Here is a 15971-nt window from a genome sequence, read left to right as displayed (position 1 = left end):
AGACATCGGTGCATGAAGTCACACAGATGTCGGCCACGTTGCACCTGAAGTTGTACTGACATTCAGCTTTGAAATGATGCAATTTCAAGTGAGGTTGTACAATTTCAAAGCCGCATTCAATGTGAATCTAGACGTTGCGTCTGGAATCTTAAGGATCCAACGGGTTGGATTGGTAAAGAGGAAAAAAAAAAAAAAAAAAAGCTACCGGTACTGTTATATTTTAAAAGGGAACGAGATTACTGGACCATTACCTGTAGTTCAGCCTCAGGCGCAGTAGACAATATCTTTTCCAGGTCGGCCTTCATGGCCTCCTCCAGTTCTTGTCTGATGGCTTCCTGGAACTGCGACATCTCTCCACCAGACATTGCTTGACTTAAATCTAAAAAAACAAAATTGAAATGGTTTAGGCAACGTTCAATAACAATCTACTATGAAAAGACATATAATAACCCTCAAACTATTTTTTTCTCTAGATTTCACCTTAGGCAGTCATCTCATATTGCTGCCTGCATAGAAACACAATGGGCAAATATCTGGGACAGTTGTGTTTTTTGGTAGTCAGGGACAAAAAAAAAAAAAAATAGAACATGTTCTGGCTTTAATTTTAAAGCAACACTGCATTTAAAATGATATCAGAGGTGCACCTAAAATGGTCCAACGCTAACCCAACACTTCCATACCTAAACATGGTTTTCCTCTGCTAGCCATGGGTGACCATAGAGGAGCAAAGGATCATCTGCCTAGACTGCATTTGGAAAACAAAAAAAACACACATACAATTACTGGGCTGAAGGTCTGACTATAGGCGTTATACTTGGCATATGAATGACGACCAGTGTTCCCCCCCCGATATAGATGCTTAGTTGTCCTACTTTTATATTCAATGTCAGAGATTATATTGTCCATTGAGTCAAAGAAGACGACGTTGTTCTTTGAATCCTGTCTAAACTTGTCTTTCACCCGACCTTGTACTGCTTATTTTATTTTTTGTTCAATAAAGTTTTTTTAAGATTTAAAAAAAAAAAAAATAAATCATCAGCATATGATTTCGAAAAACTGGAGCATTGAAAACATAAGTAAAAGTAGAGTAACTGCCCCTGGCGACCTACCAGGTTTTAGCTTTCAGTAATGAAAAAAAATGGAACAGAAAGGAAATCTATCCTGTGTAAAAGAATTATATTTGTGCCATTTATTTCCTGCCAGCTTTTCTACAACAGCCCTTCATCTAGCCAAACACGAGCAGAATTTCAATAGAAATTTTTAGTTTCTAGAATGTTCATTCACTCCCCCCCCCCCATTCGTGGGGGTCACACAGACAATTATTTTCAACCACAGAGATGGGAAAATTCAAAGAAAGATTGAAACTTTTTCATGAGCAAATTCATTTCTTACAGTAAAAAGTTGTTTGTTTGGGAAAGGCCATTTGTTCCAAAAAAATTTAAAATACATCGTAGATGTTAAAAGCAAAAAGATATTTGGAAGTACCTTCGAACGACATTTGTCTAGTCAACAAATGTACTGAGAATTTTCGGACAGACTGGGGTTTCACCGATACCACTTTTTAACCACTTGCCGTCGCCGCACCGTCGAAATACGTCCACAAGGTGGCTCTCCTAGGCGAGAGCACGTAATATGACGTCCTGCCTATTAGCCGCCACTAGGGGCGTGTGCCCGGCGGGCGGGCGCGATCGCCGCCGGGCACACGCGATCGCTCGGTACAGAGCGGGGAACGGGAGCTGTGTGTGTAAACACACAGCTCTCGTTCCTGTCAGCAGGGGAAATGCTGATTTTCTGTTCATACAATGTATGAACAGAAGATCAGTGTTTCCCCTAGTGAGGCCACCCCCCCCCACAGTAAGAACACACCCAGGCATACTTAACCCCTTCCCCGCCCCCTAGTGTTAACCCCTTCACTGCCAGTGGCATTTTTATAGTAATCCAATGCATTTTTATAGCACTGATCGCTATAAAAATGCCAATGGTCCCAAAAATGTGTCAAAAATGTCCGAAGTGTCCGCCATAATGTCGCAATACCGAAAAAAATAAAATCGCTGATCGCCGCCATTACTAGTAAAAAAAAAATATTAATAAAAATGCCATAAAAATACCCCCTATTTTGTAAACGCTATAACTTTTGCGCAAACCAATCAATAAACGCTTATTGCGATTTTTTTTTACGAAAAATATGTAGAAGAATACGTATCGGCCTAAACTGAGGAAAAAAAATGTTTTTTGATATATTTTTGGGGGATATTTATTACAGCAAAAAGTAAAAAATATTAATTTTTTTCAAAATTGTCGTTCTATTTTTGTTTATAGCGAAAAAAATAAAAAAAACGCAGAGGTGATCAAATACCACCAAAAGAAAGCTCTATTTGTGGGAAAAAAAGGACGCCAATTTTGTTTGGGAGCCACTTCGCACGACCGCGCAATTGTCTGTTAAAGCGACGCAGTCCCGAATCGCAAAAAGTACTCTGGTCTTTGGGCAGCAATATGGTCCGGGGGGTAAGTGGTTAAAGACCGAGTACAAGTGCCGATGCTTTTTTTTTTTTTAACGATACTTTTTTTTTTTATGTCATGTGACAGTGGACTGTCAGTAGCTTATTTTACTAATTTTTTTTAATAATTTTTTACAATTATATATTTTTTGTATTTGTTTTTTTACAATGCTTACTTTGTTTGGGGGGGGGGGGGGGGGGGGGGGTGGACTTTTTTTTAAAAAAAATCTTGACTTTTAAATATTACCTTTTTTTTTTTATTATCATTTATTTGTATCAGCTCTGTTGGGGGGGGAGCTTTGGTGACCCCCCACAATTCCCCTTTGAGACAGGGAAAGCGACCGACACAGATTCCCCACTCCCTTTCTCTGCAGCCTCAGCTGCACTGAAAATGAATGGACAGGAGACAGCGGCTCCACTCCATTCATAAACTGAAACATAGTAAACACAGATTACTCTGCTCAGTTATGAATGAACAGTCAGTGATCACTGACTGTGCATTCAGAAAAGGAAGGAGACGGTAAATTACAAGTTTCCCAGCACCTTCCTCCACTCTCCATCCTGACAGATCCAGGACCGGAGGAGCACACAGAGGGGGACCAGAGGAGGACACAGGGGACAGTCAGGGGTGATCGATGTGGCGGTTTGGGGAGTTACAAGCACCTATCTCCCTGTATAGATTTAAAAAAAAGAAGCTGAAAGCTGCAGGGGGGGGGGGGCAGGGGGAGTGCTTGTCAGCTGCTTTACTGAAATCTATACAGGGAGATTGGTGCTTTTAAGTCCCCCCACCCATCACCCCTGACTGCCAGGTATCAGGTCAAGCATCGGAGCATTTGCACGAGTACAAGTACACATGCTCAGTATCGTTGCAACCCTAGTACAGACGTTTGTACAAATGTTTGTTTGAAAATCTACTAGTGTATGGACAGGTTTTGTTTCAGTTGCTGCAAATGACCCATTTATAATCAGTTTACAGTTCAAATCTTCTATCTGTTTACCTTTGCTACTACAGGATTTCATTTATTTTAGATAACATAGCTTGTGATTGGCATTTACACAGCACACATGTTCACAGAAATTGTGCAATTGTGCTGAGATAGCAAAGTATCATCTCAGTGCTGTATACACACACACACAGATTCTCATGACCATGTGTTCCTAGTTATAAAGCTTCTTTGTGGAATGCATAACATTTTTTAATGTGTTTCCAGTTAAACCGTAAAAAAAAAAAAAAACCCTTGTAGGCCCCTTTTCTGCGTCTACTCAGTGGACCACAGATGAAAGCTATCCCCAACATTTCCCCTATTGAACCCCAATATTAACCAATGCCTCTAGGAGCTTGGCTCTTGGGACTCCACTGTGATATATCTATATCAGGGGTCTCCAAACTGTGGCCCTTTGCTAGCCTTTATCCGGCCCTTGGGGCACTATTCCTCCCACTGATATGAGGCAATATTTCTCCAACTGACACCAACAATGGGGCACTATATCTTCCACCGAAACCAATGATGGGGTATTACTCAACTTCCTATTGACCACCAGCCCTGGGGCCATATTTATTTTCACTGATGCTGGGCCATTGACATCTATTGTCCCTGCTGGCCACAATCCGGTCCTCCTAATGTCTGAAAGACAATAAACAAGAAAAGAAGTTTGGACTTTATTACTTTACTACTGTTTGCATCAAATCGCATCTCATTTAAAGTCCCAACTTCTTTTCTTGTTCCAATTTCGGGGATGGAGGCATGTGCTGGAGCGGCAGTCCATATGCCTCATTCAAAGTCCCCAACCATTTCTATGTCGAAAGACAATAAACTGGCCCTTTGTTTGAAAAGCTTGGAGACCCCTGGTCTATATGATATTAGAAGTTTACTTTTCACATGTTAAATGCCTCGAATACTTATACATGGTTTTATTCGTACCCTCCTCCCATCTGTATTCGGGCCACAGAGAATAGCGCATACCTGCACTTAAAAAAAAAAAAAAGGTTGCTTTCAAATCTTGCAAAGCTACTTAAACACCTGATCTTAATAAAGTAAATATGGGGGATTTAGTCACACCATATGGCCATACCGTGCTTAAGCCCGCCACTGCGTCAAAGGATGCCATTTTCAGTGGGTCCTACACTATTCATAGCATGAAAAATAAATCCCACTTCTCAAAACCATGGGAGAAGTATGCTAGCTGAAGATTCCACTGCTTAAAGCGGGGGTTCACCCAAAAATTTTTTTTTTTAAATTACATCTATCAGAGCCAGCATAGTAAGGACATTACATTTCGGCAGGTCACTTTCTATTTTTCTCTGTACATACCTTTATATCCGGATGTTGTCCAGGGCTTCCGGGTTCCGATGACTGCGGGACTGGGCGTTCCTATCCTTCCGTTCGATGATTGACGGCTTGTGAAACAGGTGACCTGTCGCACAAAGCGCATCACCATATGTTGGGAAATAGCCGAGCTGCGAGTCGGCACTATACGGCGCCTGCGCAGTCAGCTCTACACGGCGCCTGCCGACTCGCAGGTCGGCAATTTCCGGAAATCTGGTGACGCGCGTTGTGCGACAGGTCACCTGTTTCACAAGCCGTCAATCATCGAACGGAAGGATAGGAACGCCCAGTCCCGCAGTCATCAGAACCCTGAGGCTGGGATAGGAACGCCCAGTCCCGGAGACATCAGAACACGGAAGCCCTGGACAAAATCAGGATATAAAGGTAAGTGCAGAGAAAAAAAAAAAAACCTGCCGAAATGAAATGTCCTTACTATGCTGGCTCTAATGTAAAAAAAAATCGTTTTTCGGGTGAACCTCCACTTTAAAGCGGAGTTCCACCCAAAAATTGAACTTCTGCTTTTCAGAACCCTACCCCCCTCCGATGTCACATTTGGCACCTTTCAGGGGGAGGGGGGTGCAGGTATTAACACCCACTTCTGGGCATATACTCTTGTGGGAGTCATGCCACTTCCCTCCCAGGAGAGAGCGGGGACCAGTGAGAACGCGCTGCCAGGCTCGCGCATGCGCAGTAGGGAACCGGGCAGTAAAGCCGCAATGCTTAATTTCCCGATTCCCTCGCCGAGGATTGCGGCGGGGGCAGCCGAGAGACAAGCGATTGCTCGGCCTCAGCTGCCGACATCGCGGGCGCACTGGACAGGTAAGTGTCCATTCATTAAAAGTCAGCAGATGCTGTATTTGTAGCTGCTGGCTTTAAAAAAAATAAAAAAAAAATTTGGGTGGACCGCTTTAAACTGCACTATAAAAAAGGGACTCCTATAACTACTTACTGATGTGGGAGAGGGGGGGTGCTCTACCCAGGAAGTCTGGTCAGGACTCAATATGTAATAAAGAGTTGGGGGGGAGGGGGCACACCCTAAACATACATTTCTAAGGTTGGTGCTGCTATTAAGAGCACCAACCTTAGGCTGGCCATACATTCTATAATTTTCTTATTCAATTTCCTTTATATTTACCTTCAACTATGTAGTGCAAGGGCCTGACTAATTGCATACAAATTGAAAGGGTTTAGGCTTGACCTCATTATTATGGTTTTGGTAAATCTAAATGAAAGTTGAACAATATGTACAGGTATGTTTAAGGTGTGTCCCCCCAACCCTTTGTTTGTTACATATTGAGTTCAATTGCTTGGTAACACAAACTGCTAAATCGGTTAGTCACACGGCAGCAACTCCATGCATTTAGGCATCTAGATGTGGTGAAAACTTGCTCAATTTCAAACCGCGCATCAGAAAAGGGAAGAAAGGGGATTTAAGTGACTTTGAACGTGGCATGGTTGTTGGTGCCAGACGGGCTGGTCTGAGCATTTAAAAGACTGCTAAGCTACTGGGATTTTCACGCACAACCATCTCTAGGGTTTACAGAGATTCAGAGAATGGTCCAAAAAAAGAATATCCAGTGAGCGGCAGTTGTTTGGACAAAAATGCCTTGTTGATGTCAGAGGAGAATGGGCAGACTGGTTTGAGATGATACAAAAGCAACAGTAACTAAAATAACCACTTGTTACAACCAAGGTATGCAGAATACCATCTCTGAACGTACAACACATCAAACCTTGAGGCAAATGGGCTACAGAAGACCATGTATCACGCATGATGCCCAGAGAACCACAGGGGGACAGATACAACTGAACATATACATACATCAGTGGCGGTGCGTCCATAGGGACGCAGGAGCGCCGCCCCCTCTGGCTCGCTCACAGCCAGTAAAATATACAGATTCATACAGTGTATGAATCTGTATATTTTCGCCGCTGCCGTCCACTATTCAGCTGGCGGGAAGTTGAGCGCCGGTCAGCTGAATAGCAGCAGCTGACTGGCTGTGTGGAAGTGCCTATAAGGGCCATCGGCCCTGAGGCTGTAGTCGGCTTCCTGAAGCTCATCCTCGGGGCGTACCGGCCGTACGTCCGAGGATAAGACTGACAGGCGTCTCAGCCAATCAGGTAACCTGATTGGCTGAAGCGTCATCGAGGGCGGGACGAGGGACATCGAGGGACGTAGAAGCCATAAAGCTAAGTGCCGGGGGGGGGGGGGTACTGGGCACAGTGGCGACAATTGGGGGCACAGTGGCGACAATTGGGGGCACAGTGGCGACAATTGGGGGCACAGTGGCTGCGTTTGATGGTATGGCACAGTGGCTGTGTTTTGATGGCATGGCACAGTGGCTGCGTTTTGATGGCATGGCACGGTGGCTGCGTTTTGATGGCATGGCACGGTGGCTGCGTTTTGATGGCACAGTGGTTGCGTTTTGATGGCACAGTGGTTGCGTTTTGATGGCACAGTGGTTGCGTTTTGATGGCATGGCACAGTGGCTGCGTTTTGATGGCACGGTGGCTGTGTTTTGATGGCATGGCACAGTGGCTGCGTTTTGATGGCATGGCACAGTGGTGACAATTGATAGGTACAGTGAGGCTGCAATTGTTTTATTTATTTTTTTCGTTTGCGCCCCCCCAAAAATTTTGAGCACCAGCCGCCACTGACATACATACATACAGCCCGAAGAGCAGGCAAAGGGCTGAACAAGGACACAATCTGCAGAAAAACTCAATGCTGCTTATATTATGCAGCATAATAGAACTACCGTATATACTTGAGTATAAGCCAAGTTTTTCAGCACATATTTTTGTGCTGAAAACGCCCCCTTCGGCTTATACTCGAGTCTAGAGGTGCGCTGAAATTTCGGCCGCCGAAAACGGTGTTTAGTCCGCCCCGGGTGCCGCAGTCCTCCACGATCTCTCTGCCCTTCAGCTGCTTAATCTATACAGGGTGATCGGTGCTTGCTAGTAACTGCCCCATCGCACCGATCACCACTGACTGTCCCCTTATCCTTCTCCAGTCCCCTCTGTGTCCACCACCGTGCTCCGTGACTGTCCTCTATTCTGCTGCCCCCCTCCATGTTCCGTGACCGTCTCCCTCCGCCCCCTCTCCTCGATCTGTTAGGATGGAGAGCGGAGGGAGGTAGGAGCCGGTAAACCCACCCCCTTTCTTTTACCGAATGAACAAAGTCAGCGATTACTGACTCTGTCCATTCACATAACTGAAACATTGTAACTTGTGATTACGATGCTTCAGTTTTATGAATGGAGAGGAGCCGCTGAAGTCATTTTCAGAGCAGCTGAGGCTGCTGAGAAAGGGACTGGGAAATCCCTATCCTCAGTCCCATTCTCTGTCACAAAGGAGTGTTGTCAGGAGTCTGTTAAGACCCCTAATTTCTCACCAAAGCCCCCCAACAGGGCTAAAAAAATAAAGAATTGCAATAAATAAAATGAATTGTAAAAAATAAATACAATTAAAATCAAAAACACACTGGTGAGGCATGCAAATGGACATTGTTTACCCTCTTTTCCACTTAGAGTAGCTGCTGCATTCTCACCCTAGGCTTATACTCGAGTCAATACGTTTTCCCAGTTTTTTTGTGGTAAAATCAGGTACCTCAGCTTATACTCGAGTACATACGGTACATAAAACCCCTTTCACACTGGAGCGTTTTGCAGGCGCTATAGCATTAAAAATAGCGCCTGCAAAACACCCTTAAACAGCTGCACCATTCATTCCAGTGAGAAAGCCCGAGTTCGGGCTTTCACACTGGAGTGTTGCGCTAGCAGGACGGTCAAAAAAGTCCTGCTAGCCGCATCTTTGGAGCGGTGTGTTTACCGCTGCTGCCCATTCAAATCAATAGGACAGCGCGGCTATACCGCTGGCAATGCACTGCTGCAGAAGCGCATTTAGGGTGGTTTCAACCCTTTCTCCGCCGTTAGTGGGGGGGTAAAACCACCCCGCTAGCGACTGAAATGCACTGCAAACCCGCCCATAGCGTCGGCGGTAAAAATAGCGGAGTTTTACCTCTGACGCTATGAGCAGCTCAGTGTGAAAGGGGTCTAAAGGGTGGCGAATATGTGCTTTTTCCAATGTTTCAGCAGAAAAAAAAACAAACACACACACACACACACACACACATTTCAACTGTGAATTTAGCCGTTTGGTGAGCACTGCCGTTTGTTCTTTGTCTGTCAATTATAGAAATCATAAAATAGTGGAAGGAATAAAGCGCTTTACAAATAGATTGGATGGCAGCCAGCACAGCCTTACCATTGTTACACGGTCTGTACAGAACTGGAGTTACTGGAGATACAGACTTGTCAATCTAGCAGGCAGTTAAAGTCTGTATTTGTTATTTGTAGTCCCTGCGGACACTGACAAGGTGAGTATTGAGCACACAAGTGTCAGCCACGGTGATAAGGAAATTACTTGTTTGGTGAACTGAATGCAGGCAGCAGACTTTCCGTCTTAGATTGACGTTTAAATTAGAATTGCACAGACCACAAATCACAACAGCAGCAAAACCATGTGGGGGGGAGGGGAGAATAAATAAAATAAAATTCATTAATATGAATAATTGCAGTTATTTCAGGATGCAGACGTTGAAATCAGTGTCCTGCCCAAAAAAAAGGTTTTTAAAGCCAGCAGCTACACATACTGCAGCTGCTGGTTTTTAATAAATGGACACTTATCTGTCCTGGAGTCCAGCAATGCCGGCACCCCTAGCTGATGTTTCCATCAGCGGTCGGGTGCTGCCGCCGCCATTGTGGGTAAGGGTACCTGGCAGCGTAGCCTTTCGGAAGCAACCAGATGGGATCATTTACAACAACACTGCATATGCATTAAATATATCAGTTGCATAGCAATGGGGGGGTGACACCATCAAGTAGGAAGGGATATCTGACCGCAATGGTGTCACCCCCATCAGGGCCAGATTAACGTAGGGGCCCAGGCCCCTGCCTTAATATAGGCCCAGCCACCAGCTGCCCACTGCTGTGAAAATGATTGGTTGCTAGGAACGCCTAGCATCCAAACAACCAATCAAGTGCAATCACAGGCCGCGGCAGAAAAGGATGCAACTTCCTATTCCCTTCTCCACCTCCGAGTGCCATGCCTCCCGGCTTTCCTGCAGACAAGGGGACCCACCGGGATTCAGTACTGAGGACATGTCCCTATCCAGTAAGGAGAAAGTGGGAGGGGCACAGACCTTTGCAGTGGCAGTGTTTGTGTGGCACTGCAGCAGCCAGGGAGAGAGGATGTTCTTTCCATGGGATCCCAGCCTGCTATGCTGGGATTTGTAGAGCCATGGAGGGGATGGTAATGCTCACTAATACTGGGGGGGGGGGGGGAGCTAGTCATATAAGGTAAAAGACTCTGTGCTGCAAAGGGGTTGCCATAGCTGACCTGCCCCCTTCTAGGATAACTTAGTGTCTGGCACACTGGTTTAAAGTGAACTCTGCAGACTCTGTGTTAAAGGTGAACTCTGATATAAGCGGGATCTCTGTGAGCCAGAGACCCTCTAACATCAGATTGCCCCCTTACATCAGTCTGCAGAGATCCCAGTTAATTATTTGGGGGGGGGGGGGGGTGACACCATGCTTTACCACACTAGGTGACACCAACAGAATATATCACACTATCAATTTCCGATAAACACCCAATAGAGTTTTCCATTCCATCATAGGGTATATTCAATAAGCAGATAAGAATGTTTCTCGCAAGAACTGTCGCCGAGAACCGAGTGAACAAACACTGCTAATCGCTCAGTTCTCCCCTCCACTCTGAGTAGAAAGCAGTCACCGGCTCTCTGCTCTGGCCCTCCAGCGCTCACTTTGATTGTGCCAACCGGTTGTGAGAAATGGATGATGCCATTTCACATTGAGTCACAAGGGTCAAAGTTGGAAAATTAACTGGAAAGATCCAAAAATTAGTACAATTAAATAAAAAAAAATTAGGAGCGATTAGCAATATAGATGTGTATAAAAGTTCTTAGAAACATTTAAAATGCATTTTCCCTTTATATAAACCAGGGGTGCCCAACCTTTTGAAGCACGAGGGCCACTTAAGCAACTTGGTAACCAGTCGCGGGCCACAATGAGCAGAGCGGGCGGATTAAGGGTTACGACTACTCTATAGGCCCTCCGATCCACCCAGATGGTAGGGGACAAATTCCCTTCTGTTTTTCGGATTGGAGGTAGGCGGGGTAAACGGACATCTGTCTCTCTATAGGGGTAAATTGAGGGTCCCATTTGGTTGGGCTGATCGTGTGAAAAGGGCCTAAGACTGCTTTCACACTGATGTGCTATGGTTTACCCACACCCACTGTGTCTATCCTGAACTTTGCCATAGACTCTGCCTATGGCAAAAGATAGTGCTGTGGAGGAAGCATCGCCTTATGGGGCTCTGCTCCGCAACCTGCAATCTGGGCTTGCCAACCCGCCATTCCAGAGGTCGTGGGCCACATCAGAGGTCTCCGCGGGCCATATGTGGCCCCCGGGCCACCACTGATATAAACTGTAGGAATACTAAAATGTTGCATAATCCATTTTCACTAGTAATAGATCAATTGTTTTCCGACCTGGAATAAAAGGGCCCGTTCACACCAGAAGTGTGTGGGAAACCTGTACTCAGAGCACGTTTCCCATAACGCTTTCAAAACGCACTGGGTATGCTGTGGGAGTCAATGCAATTCTAAAGACACCCCAAATGCAGATCGCAAACCTCATGCGTCTGTCTGTACTGCAGTACCATGCAATCCGTTTTTTTTTTTAAAGCAGAACGAAAGCTGCACTAGAGGTGCTATAGTGACCCCACACTAACAAACCTTGGGGGTTTCATAAGTGGTAAGGAATCACAGAAGAGACTCCGATCAACAGTGCTCGTCTTTTGCTCAGCTAACATAATAATGCTTCCACTTTTCAATTTAGCCATATGCAACAGGAAAATAACAACAATCGGCTTGGGGACCAGCTGGGGAGGCAAGCAGGTTTTCTATATCCGAAGGATCCCTAGAGGTAGCAGCCCGAGTATGTACATTCCAGACCTGCACTCAGCATCCAACATATGCTTTACATATAGTAATATGAACTCGCTCTCCTGCAAATACTTAATCCAAGACAACCTCCCTCCAAAGAAATGTGCCTAATCAAAAACAGTTATGCTGTATAGTACATGCAAGTGTTCCCGTCACCATGGCCATAAGTGGCTTCATGCTATATTGGACAATTAGCTCAAGCAAAGTGTGTGTGCGCATGCATGAGCACATGCTGGCGTTTAGGGGGGTGGTACAGCGACGTTTAATTTTTTTTATATATTTTTTATTTGCCTAATGTTATCCTTGTCACATAGGGTTCAAAGTTGCGCAAAGTGGAAGTTCTACACAAAAAAAAGTGAAGATTTGGCCACTGTACATAGGAAGTAGGCCTTAAAGTGGAGGTTCACCCTAAAAACATGCATTTAACATTCCATCATTTACACTATGCCGTTTTTTTTTTTTTTTGCTGTACATACCGTCTTATTTTTATTTTCCACCCGACTTCCCACTCCCGCGGGAGTAGGCGTTCCTATGCAGAGGCTAGATGATTGACGCCTTGTGAAAAACTTCCCCCCGGCGCATAAGGCGCGTCACCAGTTTTCCTAAAGTAGCCGAACTGCTAGTCGGCTCTATACGGCGCCTGCGCCTGCCGTGTAGAGCTGACTGCGCAGGTGCCGTATAGAGCCAGCTACTTTCGGAAAACTTTTGACGCGCCTTATGCGCCGGGGGGGGTTCACAAGGCGTCAATCATCAACGCCTACTCCCACGGGAGTGAGAACCCGGGTGGAAAACAATAAGACGGTATGTACAGCAAAAAAAAAAAACGGCGTAGTGTAAATGTTGGAATTATGCTGAATGGAATGTTAAATACATATTTTTAGGGTGAACCTCCGCTTTAACAGTTTAATGAAAAATCTATGGTCTTGAATTCTTTCTAGGAAAACAGCAGTGCACACGTTTTATTTGGAGTCTCATGGCTGTAAATCTGCAGTGAGAGGCATCATGACTGTTAAGCTGGCCAAAGATGGGTAGAATTTTGAACAAAAATTCTTCGGAAAGAAGGTTCTAAAGCTTGTTCCTTTTCCAATCATTAGTGGGTCAAACTGACGTCTTCAAGACGAGAAACTGAAGGAGCAGAGTGGACAAGTGAATTTCTTAGGCCTCGTACACACGGCCGAGGAACTCGACGTGCCAAACACGTCGAGTTCAGGGATGAAGCCGCCGAGGAGCTCGGCGGGCCGCCTTCTCCCATAGAACAACGAGAAAATAGAGAACATGTTCTCTATTCTCTCGACGAGTTCCTCGGCGGCTCCATCGGGCCAAAAGTGTACAGACGACAGAGTTTCTCGGCAGAATCCGGCTCTGACCGAGTTTCTCGCCGAATTCTGCCGAGAAACTCTGTCGTGTGTACGAGGCCTCACAGTGTAGGAAAGTTCACACATTCCAAAATTGTATTTTCCTAAGAATTCTCACAGTAAAATTTGATCTATGGCCAGCTTATCCCCATGAGATTGTACTGCTCAAAGTTCTCCTTGCTGGAGAGAAAGCTGCAGTGCAAGGATCTCCCTACTCTGATTTGATTCACGCATTTTGCACCTCTCCTGCTGCCTCTTGATTGCCAACCTGCCAGTCAAACCAGCAGTCATCATTTGACATGATATCATTTTCTTTTTAGCAGATGATTGCTGTGTATTCAATACAGCATACAGAGCTGCCTGCATCTGTCTTTTTTCACTTTAAGCCACAGCGAAACCATAGCTCTAAATAGAACAAAAAAGGGTCATCTACATTTTCTGTACGTGATCGTGAAAGGGAACACATCAACTTTCTCAGAATTCTTCTCATAAAAATGATGCAGCATAAATCATGTCATTTTAAAAAAATCTGTCTTCAATCTATGTAAATGAACTATGCACTAGAAAAGGCAACCGAAATCTTTCTGTTTAACATCTTTGTAGATCAGATATAACCTACATTCCAAATGACACCTGCAAACTTGTAACAAAAGTCACAATGAGGAGCATCGGTTCACACCGATTTAGTTCAACAACTTTCAGATGTTAAAGTGGTTGTTAAGGTTTGTTATTTTTATAAAAAAACAAAATTCAAACATGTTATACTTACCTGCTCTTTTGCACAGAGCAGCCCCAATCCTCCTCTTCTGGGGTGCACCGCTGGCACTCCTGCCCTTCATTGGGTGTCCCCGCGGAGAGCCGCTTACCATAGGGGCACCCATTGGGGTGCACTCCTAAGTCTCGCTACTGCGTCCATTGACACAGACAGCTGGACTCAGCACCACCCCCCTCGTGTTACCGGATTTGATTGACAGCAGCGGTAGCTAATGGCTCCCACTGCTATCAATCCAATGAGAACAGAGACAGCAGCTGAAACCGCTGGGCTTGTGCACATTGCTGGATCGGGCTCAAGTAAGAAAAGAAAAAAGGAGGGGGGCTCTGGGGGCAGCTGCAACAAAGAAGGTTCATCACCTAAATGCATAGAATGCATCAAGGTAAAAAAAAAAAAAAAAAAAAAAAACACACAACACTTCACAATCCCTTTCAATATAATCACCCAACTCAGTGCTACAGACATACACTACCCCAAAATATTCATACAAATGTGCAATATCACTGCAGCCTTCAATTCAATATACTCAAGATATGCAACACAAAATAAGAAAGATGCTGCGAACATAAAATATGCGTTATATAAAATAAACCCCACTGTCCAAGCCCAAGTGACCAGGTGTATGACAAAAAGATTTGTCTACCCTGCAACAGTTCTATACAAACTCTTCAAGAAAGTTCAAGCTTTCCACCATGAATAAAAAAAGTGCTCCAACATCTCTCCCCAGCAGACTAGGACTCACCACACAACAAAGCCTCTCTTTTTACAGATTGGCATAGAACGCTTATACAGGAGGACTTTCAACCCCTTGACAAAATCAGAATAGATAAAACGTTGGGGCGCTGGTTAAGTAGCAACCGGATGTGACATCTGCAGTGGAAGTGACGTATTAGAAGTGACGCAACGGACATCAAGTAAGCGTTTTAAATGTTCCTTCTGGCACAGTACATCATGCAGGCCGAGTTACGTTAGTAATGATAGATCACTTAAAGTGGCTGTAAACCCCAATGTTTTGTATTTTTTTGATGTCACAATGTACAGTATAAGATTTCCTATCATCTGTACCCAGTCTTGCCACACAGAGTTAATCCAGCTCTGAGGAATCCTCTTATTTGTTCAGTGAAATAAAACAGACTTGCAGAGAAAAACCTCAGTCCGTTCCGCCCCCTTGCTTTGAGTGACAGGTTATTTACATATCTCATGCACTAGCCTGGAGCATTATTGTTTTTTACTTCCCACTCCTTTTCTGAAGTCATGTTGTTACTTTTCTGGATTTTGACTGGATGTTAGCGATCATAGCAGAATTTAGTGTAAGGAATACACAAAAAAAAAAAATGCATGTTGACAAGGAGAGTGTAGAGGAGGGCGGGGAGTGTACTGACATCACAGAGCTCCAGACAACAGACCCACCCACAGAATCTGCAGTTTTTTAGTTCTTATAACAGACAGAGGGGAGATATTTGACAGGTAAGGATACATGCAGGAGGCATGTATATCCCTATAGATCAGCACTATGGCAGTAGTTTAGAAAGGATGAGAGTGGGTTTACATCCACTTTAAGCTTTTTGTATGTTTTTAATACAACTAAAGCACATTTTCGTAAAATGGTTTTATACTATTGGTACCCCTTTTTCTTTCTTGTTCACTGTATGGAAAGTTCCAGAAGAGAGGAAAATCAGAACCGGAGACCATATTAAATGGAAGTCATCTGTACAAGCGTAACTGCCAATCTGTAAAAAGAGGCACTGACATTTTTTACTGAACTTTATTGAGAAGAGTTTATTTTGAACTGTTGCAAAACGGATTAATCTTTATTTTGAGCACTTTTTATTCACAGTGGAAAGACTGAACTTTGAGAAGAGTTTATTTAGAACTTTTGTAGAATGGGCCAATTCAAAATTTCTCTTATTTCTCATGCACCTAGTCACATGGGTTTTCATAGTGGTGTATATTTTATATGATGTACTGTATTTATTGGCGTATAACTC

The 15971-nt window shown here is 44.4% G+C and overlaps 1 protein-coding gene across 3 annotated transcripts in view; it reads right to left on the bottom strand.

Moving 5' to 3' along the window:
* The window catches only part of UGP2 (UDP-glucose pyrophosphorylase 2), a 144442-nt gene that overhangs the window by 84521 nt on the left and 43950 nt on the right, over positions 1-15971 (bottom strand). For 2 of the 3 annotated variants that reach the window (XM_040351224.1, XM_040351222.1), the window contains exon 2: positions 252-379. In XM_040351224.1, the coding sequence (XP_040207158.1) occupies positions 252-365 (114 nt within the window). In that variant the 5' untranslated portion in view covers positions 366-379. Of the gene's footprint in view, positions 1-251; positions 380-680; positions 724-15971 lie in introns of those variants that run through there. The other variant, XM_040351223.1, reaches the window with a different exon arrangement.

The sequence above is a fragment of the Rana temporaria genome, chromosome 4, assembly GCF_905171775.1.
Source record: "Rana temporaria chromosome 4, aRanTem1.1, whole genome shotgun sequence".
NCBI lineage: Eukaryota > Metazoa > Chordata > Amphibia > Anura > Ranidae > Rana > Rana temporaria.
The sequence above is the reverse complement of the archived record's forward strand: the minus strand, read 5'-3'. Positions and strand labels throughout refer to the sequence as shown.